The sequence below is a fragment of the Macroventuria anomochaeta genome (genome assembly GCF_010093625.1).
Source record: "Macroventuria anomochaeta strain CBS 525.71 unplaced genomic scaffold BU25scaffold_16, whole genome shotgun sequence".
Classification (NCBI taxonomy): domain Eukaryota; kingdom Fungi; phylum Ascomycota; class Dothideomycetes; order Pleosporales; family Didymellaceae; genus Macroventuria; species Macroventuria anomochaeta.
The window spans coordinates 589,699-608,424 of NW_022985377.1; the positions used below are offsets into that span (position 1 = coordinate 589,699).

At 50.8% G+C, this 18,726-nt stretch overlaps 8 protein-coding genes across 8 annotated transcripts; 3 read left to right on the forward strand and 5 right to left on the reverse strand.

Annotated features, from left to right (window-relative positions):
• Positions 1-509: 509 nt before the first annotated feature.
• On the forward strand, positions 510-878 carry BU25DRAFT_341199 (uncharacterized protein; the record flags this gene model as incomplete). The annotated part of the gene is made up of 1 exon (XM_033702849.1): positions 510-878. A coding segment is annotated over one exon (369 nt), but the record flags the coding sequence as incomplete, so codon positions are not given.
• Positions 879-1,300: 422 nt separating this feature from the next.
• Positions 1,301-2,672, reverse strand: BU25DRAFT_410846 (uncharacterized protein). Its single transcript, XM_033706401.1, has one exon. It carries the CDS (start codon positions 2,381-2,383, stop codon positions 1,319-1,321), a length of 1,065 nt encoding a protein of 354 aa, XP_033561899.1. The 5' UTR covers positions 2,384-2,672; the 3' UTR covers positions 1,301-1,318.
• Positions 2,673-3,212: 540 nt separating this feature from the next.
• BU25DRAFT_59073 (endomembrane protein 70) lies at positions 3,213-5,506 on the forward strand. The gene is made up of 2 exons (XM_033711936.1): positions 3,213-3,375; positions 3,427-5,506. Exons 1-2 carry the CDS (start codon positions 3,315-3,317, stop codon positions 5,433-5,435), a joined length of 2,070 nt encoding a protein of 689 aa, XP_033561900.1. The 5' UTR covers positions 3,213-3,314; the 3' UTR covers positions 5,436-5,506.
• A 70-nt stretch (positions 5,507-5,576) lies between these two features.
• On the reverse strand, positions 5,577-7,220 carry BU25DRAFT_341215 (beta-lactamase/transpeptidase-like protein; the record flags this gene model as incomplete). The annotated part of the gene is made up of 1 exon (XM_033702850.1): positions 5,577-7,220. The coding sequence occupies one exon, from the start codon at positions 7,218-7,220 to the stop codon at positions 5,577-5,579; it is 1,644 nt and encodes a 547-aa protein (XP_033561901.1).
• Positions 7,221-9,503: 2,283 nt separating this feature from the next.
• BU25DRAFT_421685 (uncharacterized protein) lies at positions 9,504-12,580 on the reverse strand (the record flags this gene model as incomplete). Its single annotated transcript, XM_033708103.1, has 5 exons — positions 9,504-11,233; positions 11,601-11,761; positions 11,814-11,853; positions 11,981-12,357; positions 12,426-12,580. 5 exons carry the CDS (start codon positions 12,578-12,580, stop codon positions 9,504-9,506), a joined length of 2,463 nt encoding a protein of 820 aa, XP_033561902.1.
• Positions 12,581-13,914: 1,334 nt separating this feature from the next.
• BU25DRAFT_59089 (uncharacterized protein) lies at positions 13,915-14,968 on the reverse strand. The gene has a single exon (XM_033711937.1). The coding sequence runs from the start codon at positions 14,930-14,932 to the stop codon at positions 14,048-14,050; it is 885 nt and encodes a 294-aa protein (XP_033561903.1). The 5' UTR covers positions 14,933-14,968; the 3' UTR covers positions 13,915-14,047.
• Positions 14,969-15,136: 168 nt separating this feature from the next.
• Positions 15,137-17,044, reverse strand: BU25DRAFT_341274 (uncharacterized protein; the record flags this gene model as incomplete). Its single annotated transcript, XM_033702856.1, has 5 exons — positions 15,137-15,325; positions 15,375-15,622; positions 15,658-16,525; positions 16,579-16,726; positions 16,806-17,044. The coding sequence occupies 5 exons, from the start codon at positions 17,042-17,044 to the stop codon at positions 15,137-15,139; spliced, it is 1,692 nt and encodes a 563-aa protein (XP_033561904.1).
• Positions 17,045-17,568: 524 nt separating this feature from the next.
• On the forward strand, positions 17,569-18,425 carry BU25DRAFT_59205 (uncharacterized protein). The gene is made up of 4 exons (XM_033711939.1): positions 17,569-17,914; positions 17,964-18,095; positions 18,150-18,197; positions 18,252-18,425. The coding sequence occupies exons 1-4, from the start codon at positions 17,687-17,689 to the stop codon at positions 18,309-18,311; spliced, it is 468 nt and encodes a 155-aa protein (XP_033561905.1). The 5' UTR covers positions 17,569-17,686; the 3' UTR covers positions 18,312-18,425.
• The last annotated feature ends 301 nt before the right edge of the window (positions 18,426-18,726 follow it).

An 18,726-nucleotide genomic window follows, 5' to 3' on the forward strand; every position in this document is an offset into this window, starting at 1 on the left:
TGTCTGGCTCGAGATCAAGTGAGATTCTAATAACAAAGTTGATTGACGATGTTGAACACGATGCCATAAGGGCAGCGTGTCTACTTGCTATATACTTGAGCAGGAGGATTGCTCAGATCGCTCGGTAACGAGTATACTGAGCGTTCCGAATATACTGATCGTACCGATTATACTGCTCGTGCTGCTTGAGTTGCTCGACTGAGATTGATGATCATACTGAGTATCGCCGACGCGGCCTCACTGCTCGGTTCGACCGAGATTGATGATCACACTGAGTATCGCTGACGCGTCCTAACTGCTCGAGTCGCTCGAGTTGCTCAACTGAGAGTGATGATCATACTGAGTATCGCCGACGCGGCCTCACTGCTCGGGTCAATCGATACTCAGTTCCTCGGCTCCTCTCGTATCGTTGCGTAGTCCTGTTCGTTCAGTGTTGTTGCGGGTTGCCCTTTGATCGTAACACTCTCACAGAGGCTCTGTGGGAGGCTCGTACACCAAGCAACGTACGCAAGCACAAGAGCTCATCACCAGCTTCAATTATTGAAGCAATTGACCAGCTTAAGAAAGGGGTTGAAGTAATGATGCTGTCAGCTGAGCTGATGCGTGATCGGATCGCTAGTCTTGAGAGAGCTAATGAGGCAGCGTCAGCACGTAGACAACGCAAGAAGAAGCGTATACAGAAGCATGGGGTATTAACAAAGGGAGCTGGCGAGGATTTACTCGCTCAACGTAAGGCTGATGAGCAGATTAATCGTGAGGAGCGTCAGGGAGGAGAGCAATCAGGTGTTAGTCGTCAGGCTCTTGCGCGCTGCACAAGGTGCAGAGAGCGTGGCCACAACTCACGTACGTGCAAGAAAGATACTGTAGCTACTGCTTAATCTACTCTATAATCTGCTATATATTATATTATCACGTTGTTGAGAAATGTGTCTGCAGAGGTGGGCAAACTTAGTGGGGTGTCCGATTCGCTTGTCTGTCCGACTCGCTTGTAAAACACGTTATGCAAAGTTTTAGACATGTATGAATAGCGGTAGTACATAGCTTCATCATATTCAGAGCAGGTGTTCACGTGTGCGAAGAAAGCGAGGTGCTTTAAGTCAAGGTACCCCTTGTATGTCCCAGCACGGAGGGTGTCCCATTGCCTAGGGAGGGACTTTAACCCTTCTTCCTCGTTTCTGCAACTTTTTTGCAGGACTGTATTATTTTGGGACAACTGAGGGGTTCACAGAGGTGATTCAGCGCACGCTTAATATTTATTGTCCATACATCTTATGATCTGAATCTCTTCCCGTCACTAGCGCAAAAACAAGCGCAAGGGTTATGAAGTCTCAAGCAAAGGAACCGCTTCCCGCAACGTCGCTCGCCGCTCTGTCTCCTCATCCTCCATCTGAAGCGCCCATGCTTGCTCGACTTGAGCCTTCAGAATTCCATTGTAGAGGTGATCTAGTTCTTCCCCCACATGAGCCCGATGCTCCGGAGTAAGATCTTGTTTGAGGTACCAGTATATCTTCGTCAATCTGACGCGATTTTTCCTGGACTGTTCTCGCAGGCTCCAGTATCGCTTTGGTGAGAAACCACAAAGCGGCTCTATCGCTGTGCATCGACCTACTGGGCAGACAAAGTGCTCCCACCGCAGGAGATCGTTGAGTGGATGTGGAGGCGCCTCTTCGCGAGGGATGATATGGTTCTTACAAGAATTCGTACCGCAGATCAGACAGGCACGACAGAACGCGCAAGTGTACTCCGCAGCAGCATGCTCTAGGGCCTTCTGGAAACACCGCCGGCATTGATAGTGACCACAAGGGCCTCGCTGTGGTAGATGGAGATCTGCGTCGAAGTCATTTGCGCAGATCCAACACGAGTCACCGAAGTCAGTACCATCCTCCTCGGCATCCTTTATGGCATGCTTGCTGCGGAAGAAATACTGTGTGGGCCAGTCTATCATGAGGTTCTCGATGGCATATGCGCGTTTCTTCCAGGTCGAAAGGTAATCTGCTGCTTGGATTACTGTGGCTTCGATATCATATGTCGGCTCAGACTCCTGCAAATCAACGATACAGAGCCACTGGTGCTGCTTGGGTGTACGTCGCTGGGGGTGCTTAAAAGTTGCATCTTTCACCCAACCCCGAAATTTCATGTACTCGGTGCAAGTATTGAAGCATGGCAGGTCGTCGTAGATCTTGTTCAGCTTTCCGTCTTGGACGAGAGACCAACTCCGAACGTCGTCATGTCGGAGAGCTGCGACAATCCTACTGGTGAAAGATTGGAACGTATCTATTGCCTTGGCATAAGGATCAGAAGGGTCAAAATCCCAAGGGCGGATGGGGAACGAGTATTGGCGTGTGAGGTTGTAGATCCATTGTTCGACCGTGGTGTCTGACATTCTGGGATCGGGTGAGTGTAGGGCTGAGAGAGGGATCATGAACCAGTGAGTGCACTTGTAGGTGGATTGGGAGTGGACTACAAAGGTAATGGAAGGTCAACAATAGGCTGGACATATCTGATATAGCCGTGCAGTGACCTTTCACTGTGCGTCCAGGCTTCCGTAATCGTGAATGCGTGCTTTCACCAACCATTACTATGGTCGACGAGGTGGATGCACATCATACAACAAGAGTCCAAGCAATTCCATCTGCTTCGCACGCTCTCCTTCCACATGATATGACGATCACTAACCACACCTCATGTGAGATTTGGTGTTGTGTTGGATGGCACGTGAGCGGCTACCGACGCGGTGGATCCAGGTTCGTATTCCCCGTATTGAAAGCTTATCGATATGCATCGCTGCCTGTTGTCCTGGCTACAGCGATGTCACCTTCTTTTTCAATACCAGGTACCATTGCATCGTTGATCCATCAACACGCAACCTGCAGCTGGATGAGTTGCGATTTCATGATGTTCGCGATGCTATCTCGACCCTGGACGTCGCTGTGGGGCCAGAGCCTCCTTGATCGGCCGTGAACGCGTCATGGCGTGTGTCAATTTCGAATACCACCGCAGTGCTCATTTTGCACGTCTGGAGCTGTGCTTGCACTTTCGTCGTGATGCTCGAGGTAACTTTCGTTGCGTAGTACTTTCCGAACCAGGTATTGTTGCTGCCTTCGCGCATTTTGTCGCTCTTCCCTTCGTTGTCACTCGCGCTTCGTCACCACTTCCGTTACTGGATAACTTGCCTTTCACCACGTTACACTTTTTCGCTCGCTCGGCTCTGTATCTCCAACTTGCTATCACATGTCCACATATTGCTGCGACACCTTTCGACATCGTATGCCGCCCGCGCTGTTGCTAGACACGACCACGATAGCACACTCGCAATGCGCGCATCGATAGTAGCCAGCTCACTGCTGGCCCTCACACAAGCTTTCTATATACCAGGTCAGTTTGTTCGGGGCTCTTTCTTGAGTACGTGCATGCTGACGATTGCAGGTTTCTCGTACAAAAGCTACCGTGACGGCGACACGATACCACTCCTCGTCAACAAAGTGTACTCTGACTATAGCGAACTGCAGTATGCATTCACCGAACTTCCCTTCGTTTGCCCACCGACCGGTCGTTTACGCGCAGGACATCTCACAAGCGGGACGAGCATAACTCTCAATCTGGGCGAGGTGTTGCGTGGTGACCGCATCGTCGTTTCTGACTACGAGCTGGTCATGGGTGTCGATGAGGAAGTGCGATACTTGTGCAGTCAGACGATCGACCTTGAAGGCATAAGGAGAGCAAACGAACTCATACGGGACGGTTACGTTGCTGAGTGGATCGTAGATAATCTACCCGGCGCCACGAGCTTTCAGACAACAGACAAGAGCAGGAAGTACTACGCAGCAGGATTCAAGCTCGGGGACGAGACAAGGTTGGGACTGGGTGGACCTGCAGAGTATCTGCTCAACAATCACGTCACACTTGTCATTCGGTACCACCGTGCGCCAGGAAAAGACGGCGATAAGGGCAAGAAGGTCATTGTTGGATTCGAGGTGTTCCCAAGGAGCATTACGGCAAATGATCGAGACGAGTCCGGTTTTCCAGCACATATTGAAGGCGAACATGAGCCGCTCCTCCTTGTTCCTCAAGCCAATAGCACGAACAGCACCGACACCGAAAACGAGCCTACGACTTTGACAATACCCTACACATACTCAGTCTACTGGCGTGAAGATGACCGTCTGGAGTGGCAGAACCGCTGGGACATGTACTTTGTAGCTCAAGACGACAGCGCAAACGTACATTGGCTGGCCATCGTCAACTCCTTGGTCATCTGCGGCCTGCTGACCGCTGTTCTCTCAGTTGTCCTGACGCGCACGATTCGCAGCGACATCAGCGGTCATCGGGACATCGGTCTGGCTGGCATCAAATCCAAGTCCAGTCGCAAAACGTCGTCGCCAAAACGAGAGAAGAGCAACCTCCTTGGACCTGTAGCTGATTTGGATATAGACAACATGGTTTCGGACGAAGAAGAGATCGAAGACACAGCGGGCTGGAAGCTCCTGCATGGCGATGTCTTCCGAGCACCAGCCTACGGCGGCCTCCTCGCTCCTCTCGTTGGTTCCGGAATGCAGCTCCTCTACATGGCTTTTGGTCTCATTGTCCTCAGCACGTTGGGCGTCCTCAACCCAAGCTTCCGTGGCGGCTACATCAGCGTGGGCGTCGGACTGTTCGTCTTTGCTGGTGTCTTCTCCGGATACTTCTCAGCTCGCATATACAAGACATTTGGAGGCCAGACGTGGCAGAAGAACGTCATTATCACTGCGTCCCTAGTTCCTGGTCTTCTATTCGCGACGATCTTCATCCTCAACCTCTTTGTATGGATCCAGGCTTCAAGTACGGCACTACCTTTCGGTACACTCATCGCACTTATCATGCTTTGGTTCTTCGTGCAGCTTCCGCTCGTCTACGTCGGTAGTTGGTTCGGTTTCGAGCGTATGGGCGCATACACGCACCCTATCAGAGCAAATATTATTCCTCGTCAAATCCCAGATCAGCGATGGTACTTCAAGAGTGGACAGAAACTCCTTCTTGCCGGCCTTTTCCCGTTTATGGTCATCTTTGTCGAGCTCATGTTCGTTGTCAAGAGCTTGTGGGTGGACAAGACGACATACTACTACGCCTTCGGCTATGCAGGAGTCGTCAGCGCCGTATTGACAATTACTGTTGTCGAATTCACCATCGCTGCCACATACTTTTTGCTGTGCTCAGAAAACTACCACTGGTGGTGGCACTCCTTCGCAACCGGCGGCGCTTCTTCCATCTGGGTGTATGCCTATCTGATCTACTGCTACTTCACCAAGCTACACATCAGCGGCTTCGTGTCGAGTATGTTGTTCTTTGCCTACGGCTTCCTCGCCTGCGCTGTGTATGGGCTGCTCACTGGCACCATCGGCTTCCTGGCAGCTTACGCGTTCGTGGGGAGGATATATGGAGCCATCAAGGTCGACTGAAGTACGCATAATCGACCTGAACGTATGGCAATCAGAGCGTAGGACCTCATCCATACACAGCATGAGTACTGCTGGATCATATGCTCAGTCGCATTGATAGATAGGGTAATACTAATCAGATGTGTTGCACTCATGCGCCTTCTATATTCTGACTAGCTGTGCTCGCCAACCCAGGAGCTCTACGCTTACAGCTCCATTTGCGTCTTTTGTGAAGACAACAGTATCCAACGGCTCTGTTACATACCGTAACCCATCGCCCCAATTCCAGCTCGCACATTGTAGCTCAGCAAAGCCCCTTTCCTTATTCTTCATGTCAATCAGAATCTTCCAGACTTCCTTCCCAGTGCCTAGAGAGTCTGGGTCAGAAGGGTACAGCCTCGCGCTGAGATTCTCAAAGGGAATCTCCTGCACTGTGGCAAGCGATCGCAGAACCGGGACCCCGCTCATGGTCAAGTCTGCGATAGCCAGCCCAGGCCCGTCATCTACTGCCAAGGTCATACTGTTCGCGCCTTTAGCATCAGTAGCCTTGTACGTCCCCGCATACTTCACCGCGGCCTGTTCCCGTGCCAGCTTATCCGTATACGCTACCAACGGCTTCACAAGCTGTGGGAACAGCGTTGACACAGCGTTGTTCGCTTGTCCACCAGCAGCGTTAATCGTGAGTGCAATGCTGTACTCCGGGATGATCGCAATATACGCCGCATACCCTGTCACGCCGCCCGTTTTGGTGAATATATCAATCGGCCGTTGCGTCTTGACGTCTAAATCTGTTGGCCTGAGAATCTCCCACGACTCGCCGACTGCTTGATGCAGTGAAGGCAGGAGTGCTCGGGGTTGCAACCAGCGGCGTGTCTCGGGTTTGCTGAGTAACTTGTGAGATAGTGTGGATTGCAGAAACTTGATAAGGTCATTGGGTGTCGACCAGAGGCCGCCGGAGGGGTTGTAGTTCCCGAAGTCGGGGACGAACCAACCTGCATCTGCTGAGGAGCGAGGCAGCAAGGCGGTGCTGGAGTTTGTGGGGACGGAGAAGGTGGTCTTGCTCAGACCGAGTGGATCTATGATGAGGTCGTGGATGACTTGTTCGGAGCTCTTCTTGTGGACAGACTCGAGGGCCATGCCGAGGAGGGTGTAGCCTATGTTTGAGTACCGAGGTCCGGAGTCTGGTGAACGTGGGTGATAGGCGGGGTTGTTGAGACCGGCGAGTACTTCTTCGCGTGTGCAGGTGCGGCCACCGGGGAAGGGATCGCATGGGGATACTTTGTCGCCCGTTTCATTGACGCTTGGAAGGCCGAAGGCTGCAGGATTGAAACCTGGTACTACGGCGAGATCTCCAACGTAAATGTAACGGCCTAGATCGCTGGTGTGGCTTGCCAGTGCAGCAATTGTGACTTCTCCAAACGCCTTCTCATTCAGTTCTGGGATGAACTTGGTGATCGAATCTGATAACTTGATATTATTGGCACTGAGAAGGATCGCTAGCATGGTAAATGTCTTAGTGACACTACCAATGCGAAGGCTCGTTTCGAGAAGTGATTGGCCAACTTCACGGCCAGGTGCGGAGTATGCATGTTCGAAGATTGTGACATCGCCGATGGAGGCTTTGATCGCATAAGATGTATCTGAAGCCCAGGGTACATCTGCAAACGCCGACTCCGGCACATTGAACCTCGATAAGTTGGAAGGTATTACTGGTGGCGGAAGTAGCGAACCTGGTGGTGGGCAGTATGCCTGTGATGCAGTTGCTGAAAGCAAAGTCGACACAGCGCTGACGATGAGTGGATGCATGGCTGTACTTGTGTAGAGCCAGAAGAGGAGGATTGGTAGTGCAGATACACCAAGTATGGCCAGCGGCTGTCTCTTAAGTAGAGGCATTGTGGCTGTGTGCTTGCGTGTCTTTTTCTTTGTTCTGAGGCTGATGCTCGTACGGATGGTGTAGACCTTGGTAAGACGGTCGGAGTAAGTTTAGGCCACCAGCTTTGCATACGTAGTCATGGACGCCTGAGACCTTCGAATTCTCAAAGAGGTGCAGGTAGCGACAGTGTTTTGCAATACGATGACTGTTGTAAAGTAGAGAATAACTAATCCAAGGCTGAAGTTTAGGAGGATTGGAGTAGAAGTTGCACGCGGCACGACATCGACCCTGGCGCTGGTCTGTGGGGCGCGGTCGTTGGTGGAGACGGACAAAACACTGTGCCGGCAATGCTCCTTTTGGAATATATAGAACTTTAGAAGTTTTAAACAGTGTGAGCAACCTCTGAGATGTGGCTTCACATTTTGCAAAAGAGCCAAGCAAAGTGCAAGATGCGGAGGGACTAGTGACACGGCTTTGCAAAATCCTCCTCATGAGTGCAAGCAACACTGCACCCAGCCACGGTCGTCCTAAGTCTGGCAGCGTCATGTCATACACAGTGTAAATTGGGTATGCACTTTTTAATGAGCTCCTTGGAAGTAGCCCGGCATCTCTCCAACTCCCCAGCCAATACGCTGTTAGGATTCAGCCTCAAAGGCAGGCTCTTGTTACCGGGCATTACGCTCCGCAGTCAGCAATCGATATTACCACACAATCTGTCCAGCGTTCATGTCAAATCTTTGCGTGCGACCAAGTTGGCGACAGAGAGTCAAGATAGAAGTTGCGATCCTGGAAATCTGGTACGCCGAGGCGGACCCTCGTGATTCGTAGGCCGACTGTCAAACCCCGCGGAGCCTCATCGATGGTAACACTCGATGTCGAAGCATCGGTCGCAGGAGTGGGGTTGTTGGCCGAATATGGACAATGGTACTTAACCAGTTGCACCCATCGCTGAAGGCAAATATCCTTCCGTCACGTTTGACCCGTCCAGCTCGAGAAAGCGAGGTCGGGAAGTACCGTCACACGGGTACACCAGCCGCGTTTTCAGTCTGATCTTGCGTCTGAAGACGAGAATCAGCCGTCAGGTTACCGATAAATCATGATGAGAAATGTCTTCGAGCGTTGTTAAAGCTCTCTGTGCTCCATGGAATCAGGCCGAGCGGAGTAGCTCGGGGTGAGCCCAGCGCCTATTGGGTCTGTAGCAGTGTCCATATCCGTTACTGCCTCAGTCGCATCCAACGACCCGGAAACCGTCAGCATGCATTGCGATATCCGTGTATGTATATGACACGCGACTGCTGTGAAAGTCGGTGATGGCATTCTGGAAGGCGTCTTCCTCGGTTGCGAAATCGGAACACCAACGCTAGCTGGATGTGGAAACCACGCCCTTCAGTCACGCCCTGCGCCTTAGCCATCCATCGTAAGGATGATTCCAGGCTTTTGACTGGAAGTGGTTGAATTTGAACGCTGGGGCTCTGTGGGCTTTCACGCTTCGCAAGCTTTACGGGGTGCAAGTACGTGAATGTGATTGAATGGAAGAATAGAGGAGGTGGTGCAAATATAGCGAGTGAAAGGTACTATGCATTTGTATGGGCATATAGACGCTGGCACGAATCTGAGTTCACTTCTAGGGATCTAATGAGTAGTCCTTTACGCAAAAGAATAGAGGCAACCTGCATATCAATACTGAAGATCTTTTGCATGGCTTCTCCTAACATGAGCAAGTCGAAAATTCGATCATATGGTGTTCAGAAACAGAGTCTTCGGCGCCCCTAGGTGGATCGAGGTGGTTGTCTCCCGGAACACTATCCCACTACTCATCCCTGCTGACAGCCAGGCATCGTTCAAACCCCAAAACAACTACTACTTCGCCGCCAAGTGGACGTGCAGCAATGACTAGAGTACTCTAAAGATTGTACCGTGTCGATGGTTCAGTGATAGGAAGGCAGGACAATGTATGCAGCGCCCGTTAAAGTGACCGAGGACATTAAAATTGGTTATGTCGTCGAGGGTGGCGATGATGGTCGATAGCCAGCTGCGTTCGCCGTTGGTACCGCTTATCTTGGGAAAGAGTTCTGCGGTCAACATCAAGGCCGATATGGTCTCTCATCTTGCTCTTCTTCATGGATGGCTGTCTGACATCGTATATGATGCTAAGCAGCATGACTGGGCGAAGGTACTGGATAGCAGAACTGATGGCAACAGCGTGCCAGATCGTATCAATTGAGGCTAAGCTGTGCTGCTTGGTTTAGCCAGTCCTCTTGTTGCCTGAAGCTTTTCAGCCACTGTTGGTTGTCTGCTAGTGTTTGGTTCCAGCCATCCTCATCACCGAACGCGACTCGTCTTGCCTCTCGCTGGAACATTTCATCAGTAGGCATGATACCCCGCAAAACATTGTTCCGCGCGAACTGACTCAGATGTTGAGCCAACATATCGGCAAACATCATTGTGTCATCTTCCATCAACTTTGGGAGCATGGTGGTGTTTGATCCAGAGGCGCCAGTCTGGTCCTGTAGTCCTGGTGCAAGTAGTCCCTCTTGATTGAGTCGCGAGGTGAGTTGATTGAAGTGATCCTTTGACGCAGGATCGGTCGCAGAAAATGGGACCAGACTCCTCGAATCATCTGCGATAAGATATGGCGGCAGAGCGGAGGTAACACGCGTCGCAGTGGCTGCACCAAAACCATGACCGCCCGTCCAGTCAGCCATCGTTTTGCCTTGGCGATAGTGTGCAGCTAGGTGATTGACACGTTCATCCCAACTGCTCAAGTTCGCGTTGCAGAAACCACAACGCGAGGAGATCGGAGGCAGGGCTACTTTCCAATCCTCCACAAGTGGAAGCGTCTCTATACCATGGAACAAACGAAGATGTTGAACAAGATGATCTTTGCGCCGGAATGACCGTGGTGTGGCCTGCTCGCCATGACAGGCGCTATGATTGTGCTTCTCAAGGTGCTCGGTGGTTGGATCGAGTGCGCTGCAGTAGGCGCAGTGGGCCCTTCCAGTCGAAAGCACAACACATCCACCATGAGGCGCACATTGCCACTCCGTTGTGCTCAGATGTAGTGACTGTTCGTGTCGCGCCCAGTCGTATTTGTGCTTAAAAGTATCACAACAGAAAGTGCACTTGAAAATGCGGTCTTCAGGGTTCGTTTCTTTCCGGATAACCTTCGGCTTCCTCGTCTTCTTCATAACGCGGGAACGTTTCGACGTCCCAGACGCTGCTGATCGGCTCGAGCCACCTGAATGTCGAGAAGACACGCTGCTGGCGACGCTGGTCAAAGAGGGCGGTGTTCGATATGTGCGGAAAGCGTCAAAGTTGGGTGTCCATGGGCTGTTGGGGGTTCCATTTGTCATAGGATTTTCTAACGCGGAGCAGATAGCAGACAAAGAAGCTGCTTCATTTTGCGGCGGGGAATCTTGCCATCTCTGCATTGCAAGCGATTGTGGTTCGCTATGAGTCCTCTCGGGTGTTATGATAGGTATAGGACTAGACGACTTCCCGGAAGTGCGCTTGAAGTATGTGCTCCGTTTCTGTGGGAGCGATCTCCGCTGTTGTACAGATTCTAGGTTGCGCTCCTGCTGAACTTGCTGAAGCAGTATCGACAAAGGGGCTGCCATGCCAGGCACAACGTCTGGAGTTGTTGCATAGTCGTTCACCGTAACTAGGGTCCCAAGGTTGGTGAAGTCGTACTCGAACGGGCTGATGCTTGCATTGTTGGTTGCTGAATCTGGTGGAAACTGGGGGAAATTGTTTCTCCAGTCTTCAGTGGCGGTGTCGCCGGCGATGAAGTCAGAAAGCCAAGGCATATCGTCCACTGCATCTGATTGAGGAGGCGCATATTGCCCGAAATACTCTCCTTCCATGGTGTGCTTCTTGCAGTTCGCAAGTTGAGTTGCGGGGGACGCCTCATGCTTATCATCGTCGCCGGCACCGGGTCTTACGCCGACTTAGACCGGAAAAGGTAAGGTGCGCATCTAGTGCGCTCGCATCTATCGCGTCACCTGGACCAGGTCACGGCCAACTTTGGATGCACCAGCATGATGCTGTCGAACTTCAATACACGAACTATATTCGTACAATACTTTCATTTAATGTGCTCAATCGTCGCTATTTCAGCATTGGTGCTCCTCAGCCCGCCACAAACAGCTTCTCGGGTGCGAATGCTATGCGGAGAATAAAGGCCCAATTTTCTTCAAAAGCTTCCACATTATTCTCTCCAAATCGTTGCAAGCGCATTCTGAATACTCTGCCGAAATTCTTTCTTCTCCGGCTCTGATCCCTTCAGTAGAGCCGAATGTTGCATGTTCACCTACGTCCAGTCGGGCGGTATCCGTTATTCCAACCGAGATAATGATACTGATATTTTAAGACATTCTCCTCACCCAGGCACCACAGTTCGACTTTCTTGCCCTTGAACGCCAATGGGTCTTTGCGCTCCCCAACGAACGTACTGTCCTCGAAATCGACAATGTAGCTAACAGATCATGTTAGTTCGATCTAAAGCACAACTTCTTTGGCCAGCTTACCATTTTTTTCTTTTTTCGTCCCAGAGTATGTTCCGGACAGCTTTATCCATTAGTACCAGTCCACACTTCCACACATATCTGTTTTTCCAGTCAAATGAATGTTCGATAGCAGCTGATGACTTAGACTCGTATCATCGCATCCTTGAAAGCTTCCCGCAACAACTCACGCCTGTCAAAAGTCCTGCAGAATTCATCATAGCATACAGATAAATGCTTCCCTGGCAGTTTCGTCATGAGGGCGAAGATACAGTAACCGCCAACGATTGCCTCTTCATACATATCCGGACCTACCTGGCCTTGCGAGAAGCCAAGTAGCCATGGTGCACTTGCACACTGCCGTGCGCCCAGACGATCCAGCGATTTCCGTTCTTGTTCAGTGACGTAGTTCAGACGATCCGTGGGAGCTGTGCAGCAAGTAATATCCCGCTGCGTGATATGAAGTGTGTCTTTCGTTTCCTGGCACGTGGGATGGAGACGGAGACCATTGTCGTAATCTTGTATCAGGCTTTCATGATTTTCGATGGTCTTCTGAGTGGCCCAAACTCTACGTGCTATCAGTCCTGCCACGTCGAACGCAAGCTTGAGACATACTGGAACTTGATCTTCACCTACATCTCGCCGTACGAGCGCCATGGCTCGTCTAAGCAGATACACGTGAAGACCTGCCTCGCCTCACACGGACTGTGAGTCTGTTCGAGCGCTAGATGCGACAGCGGAGACAGGATGCGCCATCGTGTGCCTTCCTCAACGGTAAAGGTTCTGCCCATGGAGTGGGCTTCGTCAGCCTGACTCGTCTAAGTGGTTGGTAAAGCTATATCCATAGCTGATGACTCGCGGCCAGGGAGTCACTCTGGCGCAGTGCCTAACTGTTGACTTTCCGACATTTGTGTTTGTTGTGTTGGTGTTTGTTCCGTTGGCTTTCAAACACGTGCTAGTCACGCCAAGCAAATTGTCTTTTACCTGTCTTCTTTTGCCTTAAGCACCTAATTTTTACAGCTTTTCAACCTGTGTGCGCCTTTTTGTCTACGGAGAATTCTATGCACCAGAACGCTCAGACATATATTAACGCACGACTGCAAGATCTGCAGACGGGACAGAGTTACAATCACGACGCCTTAGCCGATGCGCGCGGTATTTTCACTGGCGTGCTCCGTCCATGGAAAAACTTCAAGCACGACGTCGGTTATCTTTTACAAATCTACCGAACTGCAAGCCGCCTTCACTCGCTGTCAGCATCTAATCGTTGATATTGATCACAGCCGTCTTGCAGTAATGAATCCAAACATCGTGGGAGGCGTGGAGATTGGCAGTCTGTTTGGTTTGTTCGGAAGGTGCATGGAATAGGATATGGACCGCGTCTCCGGAGTCACCAAAACCTTGACCAACCCCGAGAACAGTGCAGAGTCAAGCCCCAGATCCTCGAATCACCATCTTCTGTCATCCTCTCGAAAACAGTAGGTACAAGGCGTGCGTGGTAGGCGGCACAGAGTTCGATAGAACCTGCAATATCCAAGAATCAAGCTGGGATGATACAGAGTCGCAGGAAGTAGGCTCGATGCGTTACACCTTCGGTACGTTGGAAGTGTCCTTGGCCTAAGGGATGTTTGTTTACATTTACTGTAGGCTAAGCAGCACGATACATGCGACATCTCGGGGTACGCCTCGGCTTCGTCACATCATACACGGAGACTGTATTCCTTCAGATTGTACTGGAAGATGACGGCAGCTACACTTTACTGTACTCGGAACCTATCCCGCACACAAGCAGCACTCGCGCAGAAACTGACACCACAGAGCTTGCTCACATCAGCATGCAACTTGGAATGCTCTATCTGCTTCACTGCGCGTCGAGCAAACATAGTAGAGACTGGTCGCCTGACCCTGATTACATTCGTGCTGTAGATTGGACGACGAAGCTGCATACCGAAGAGCTCATTGACTTCTTCGACATGTTGGCCCCAGCATAGAATAAGGTCGTTGTGAAAGGGAAATGAAGCGACGGAGTAAGTACACTCAGGCCGCGTGTGGTATTCAGATTACCGGAGGCTAGGTAGTGTGGGCAACGGAAGAAGGAACTGTGTAGGGGCAAGAAGGAGCAACAATGAAGAAGGGAGTAACCACCAAGGGAACCAACTTCAGAATGCTGGTCTCAACACCAATCATGACTTTTCTTCATATTCCCTTCCCTCAATGTAACGCAGCCACCAAACCCACGTATTCCAACATCAATTCCTTCAATCATCACTAAACGTATCAACACTCCCCCAATCATCCCTCCCTTTATGCCACTTCCCCGGCGCTTGAGGGTAATGTTGAAGTCGATAACGGTACAAAACATCTGTAGCTGTTAAATCCTTCCACTTCGAGTCCGTACTTCCCTTCTCCGGCAGCCTATATGTCTCCGGCACAACCCTCTCAGGCTGCGGATTAACCTTACACCTCCCCCTCTTACACTTCCCCCCACAGCCTCGACAACCCCAATCGTAGTTTCCATGATAGCATCCGGAGTTGTGGCCCCAGATTGAGAACTTGGTACGACCAGCTAGGCCTTTTTTGCTAATGTCGTGTTGGCTGACGCGGTATTTGGGGTTGCTGAGCATGTTGTCCTGGCGGATTCCGGGACGCGCAAACTGCCAGAACCAATTGAGGTCTTGGTATGGAAGATAGTTGATGTCGATAACGTAGTCGCATTGCTCGAGGAGGTCGTTATCGCAGTCGATGTCTGAGGAGTCGTGAACGGTTGGCGAGAAGCCTGAGGCGAGGCAGCGTTGGAGGGTTCTGCGGCCGTTGGCGGATTCTGCGTAAGCGGATGATGTGTGGAGGTGGATGTCGGATTTCAAGACGCCCCACATGAGATGTCGATATATCTCAGGTCGGGTCTGGGGAGGTGAGGGGAAGTTGTCGATCAGGATGTCAAGGATTTGTTGGTCATCTTTGGTGAAAACGGTGAAGTAGAAGTAATGACGAGGCGTATCGTTATTTATGCCTAGTGATTGAGACTGGCGTACATATGTTTCCAGAAATCTCTCTCTATCTTTGCGTGTCTTCTCGTAGCCCCTCTCGGGCGTCGAAGATGTGCGGAAGTAGGCAACTCGCGTGCGCGGTGCAGGTTTTGACATGATACTTAATCTTGAGAGCGTAGGTCGAACAGCCAAAACAATGCGCGATTGATCTGAAAAGTGTATACGATGATTTGAGTCACAGGCGGCTAGGGTGCTGACTGATGGTGACTGTATGCAGCCGGATTCAGACTAGTACACATCGATATCATTCTAAGGTTAATACGAGAACCTGGTTTTCCTCAGCCTAGTGTCCAAACAAGCTCAAAGAAGCCCCCAGAGATTTTGAATGCCAGGTCGTCCTGCATCCGAATTACCAGTACTGCGCCAGCGAATCTCGTGTAGACCCTTGAGTTTGCTTGCCAACTCTTCTCCATTCGACAAGTCTACCAGGCGCCACTGGCCTTTTCGTAAAACCTTCAACAAGAGCCATAGCAGCAGGAAGCAGATAGGCTAAGTACATCAGCAATTGGCTTTCGGCTAACACTTAGTGGTGACTTACCGCGAGATACGCAGCGAGGAATTGCTGTATGCGAAATTGCTTCCATAACGATGCTCCATTGGCAACGAACAAGATCATTAGGCACGCCAACAGAGAGGCGTATGCCGTGATCGGCTGGCCATGGCTGCGATAGGGAAAGTCATCCGGTAGATCGTTCCTTCCGTGGTTCCAGCGTCGTATGTAGGGGATATTGCGGAGGGTTTCACGGTTCCTAATCTTCTCGACACTGGAGAGTGTCAGTGGTTTGACTTCACCAAACTTGCCGACATGACTTACCAGCTACGGAATCGGATGTATGCCCAGCACTCACAAGCCCACACTATGATGACACCGATTGAGCCCATCTCCGAAAGAACGTCCAAAATTGTGCCGATGCTCGTATCAGGCCCATGCTCACTTGCCAGGTAGAGGAATGGGATCCATGCGAATATACAAGATGCAATGATGGCTCGTAGTGGCACCTGTCGTCGGTTGGTTCTTCCAAAGTACGCGAGAAGGCGCTTGTATATGGGTTCTTTGGAGCCACCATCCAAACCCCTAGTCAAACTGAATAGTGTGCGAGATGCGACGTAGAGGTTCGTATTGGCGCAACTGAGAGCAGTGAACATCAGAAAAATGTTCATCGTCCCTGCTAGTCCTGGGATCCGACTGTCTTCGGCTACGAGCACAAAAGCCGAGTTCGTGGACCCGACCGTGCTATTTGTTTGATTTGTTTCTGGGCCTGTTACCCAGCTCATGCGTGGTAGCCTCTCGTCTTTCCACGAGATGTTGAGTGTGACTAGAACTCCCGCCAGAACATACGCAATGCCAGCTAAGAAAGGTATGTACACGGCTGAGAACTTCACAGTTCTACCAATTGTACGTGGCTGCTCAGGGTTTCGTTCTTCCGTCACACGTGCTTCTAGCGCAGACGCAGCTGTGATCTCGACACCGACGTAAGCGAAGGCAGCAACCGACAAACTCACAAAGAAAGCTTGAGCCCAGCTGTTTGTTGCATCGTCGTCATGAACAATGACTGTAGGTGGATAAAGCGTAGTGCCGAGGTTTGGTCCAGGTCCAACACCCTGGTTGATGGCAATCATGGCGACAATGATGACCGCCAGGAACGACAGCTTCAATGTTCCACCAATAACCTCGACTAGTCCGTACAGCTATCAAACAGTCAACGATGTAAGTCGATAACATAGATCTCGGAGCTGCTCACCCGTATACCGAAAGCATTGATCAGAACCAGCACTGCAGGAATCAGGAAGAACAATACGCCACCTTGTATCCCTTTAGGTGTTTGCCAATATTCTGCGATACCTGCGCTTGCTGCAATGAGAGCTGCAAAAGAGATTGCGTACGTGTACCTGTTGACTGTGAGCCTCATGCATTCGGTATGCTGCACGTTTGTAGAACGAGATTCAGCGCAAACAGAACAAAACTTACCAGTATGCTACACCGACAGCTATACCTAGTTCAGCGTCGACAAATTCAGCAACATAGACGTTCAGAGCTCCTGAGATGGGCCAGATACAAAGCATCTCTGCTATGCACTGCATTACACCCCAGGCAAGGGCTCCGAGCAAGGCGAACGAGAGTAGCACAGCGACAGGTCCACCGAGTCTCAGAATTGTACCGCCGCGTACGTAAAGACCGACTCCTAGAGTCCCACTAATCGTGATCATCTGGATATATTAGCTGAGATGCTCATAGCCGCTGGATTTGAGTCAACTCACAAAGATGTGAATACCCCCGAGGCGTCGACTGGATTGTGATTAACGTTTGATGATTTCGTAGACGATGTGTCACATACTTGACTGATCTGTCACGGTCACGCTCTATCACCAAAACATCTTCTGGTAGATCTGTAAGATCATCTTCTCCAACGTCGACTTCGTCAGATGCATCGACCTTGCTAGCGGTACTTGATGGCTCATGACTGATATCTGAAAGACGCATGTTATCTGATCTTGATGTTGAACGACCTGGATTTAGATATTCGTTCGTAACATTCGTTGTAGGTGATGTCGTCTGAATCCAGTCAGGCACCCAGTCAGCACGCGACTCTCTGTCACTTTGCTGAGGTGGCATGGTTGGAGTACTTTTCACAACGAGTGGTGGTCATGAAACGTCCCTCGTAGTCGGCAGGAACGGAGTTGGCGCTGGACGACGTGTTGGAGATCAGGTCGACTAGGCTGCCATTTGTGTGAACAAGCTTGCCCAACCTTGCCATGAACCTGAGGCTTAGCTCCCTGCAGCGAGGTCCTCCTCGCCTCCAAGATGCTCGAATAGGTTAGCCTGTCAAGGGAGGCGTATCGGTTGCCTGCATGCTTGGCCCCACTTTGCCTACTATATTGTGGGGGCTATGCAGTCAACCAATCGTTCATCTTCCTGTGCCGCCCGCACACGATGAGGCGTACTCGCTGCTCCTGCTGCTGTCGTCAATCGGTGAGCAGATAAGGCACTCTGGGGTACTTCAGCAAGTAATAGAAAAAACAACCTGCCAATGGGCAATACATCCCTTGACCATGTCTTGCGGGTTTTCATTGCGAAAAGTGAGCCTCAGAAGATGCATCTGTTACTTCGCTGACATATGTTGTCTAGATCTTTCAGAGTAGAAACAAAGAGGTTGTGTATTTGTGTACGCAGAACCTCAGAGCGCGCTATTACAAGCGTGAGAGGCTCGAACAGGTGCTTGACAGCTTGCCTGGGTTCAGAGGGAACTACAAACTTACGGCACGTCACCAACGTTTAATGTCCAAGTGCATTTCCGCTGATGGCCCAGTGTAGATGAGAGAAGACGAGTGGATTCTGGAGGGCCCCCGAGAGGTGACAGATGTAAGTTGGACCGTCTACATCTCTCGAAACAGATACTGATGAAAGCACTTGAAGGTTGAACTTGAGTATGCATCTCCATTGCCACAACGACACCCGGGTAAAAAGGCTAACTGATGTCAGTCGTGCACTCGAATGATTGGATCGCATTGAGAAGGCAGACAATGTGCTCGTGAAACCGGGGTGGCTGCGCACGAATGCGCCTGACACACCATGGGGCGCACAACTGTATAGCCGTGTTATTGTTGCGCATCACTATACCTATTTGAGCGTCAGCTTCAGCTTTAATAATTTGACATTTATCTGCACGTACATAGCGCTGAGAAATCCTCTTTGAACTAAACTATGACGCACGAGATGGAGGCATTTTTAGCAAATGCGAGCTTCCATTGGGATCGTCTTGACAACTCACAAAACTGTTTCGAATCCGGTCCAGAACTGTTGCAACCAGTCCATATCGTGGATGTGCCAACTGTTGCCAAGCAATCGCAGAACTCAGTACCACTGAGAATCACTCATTGTACTAACCTGA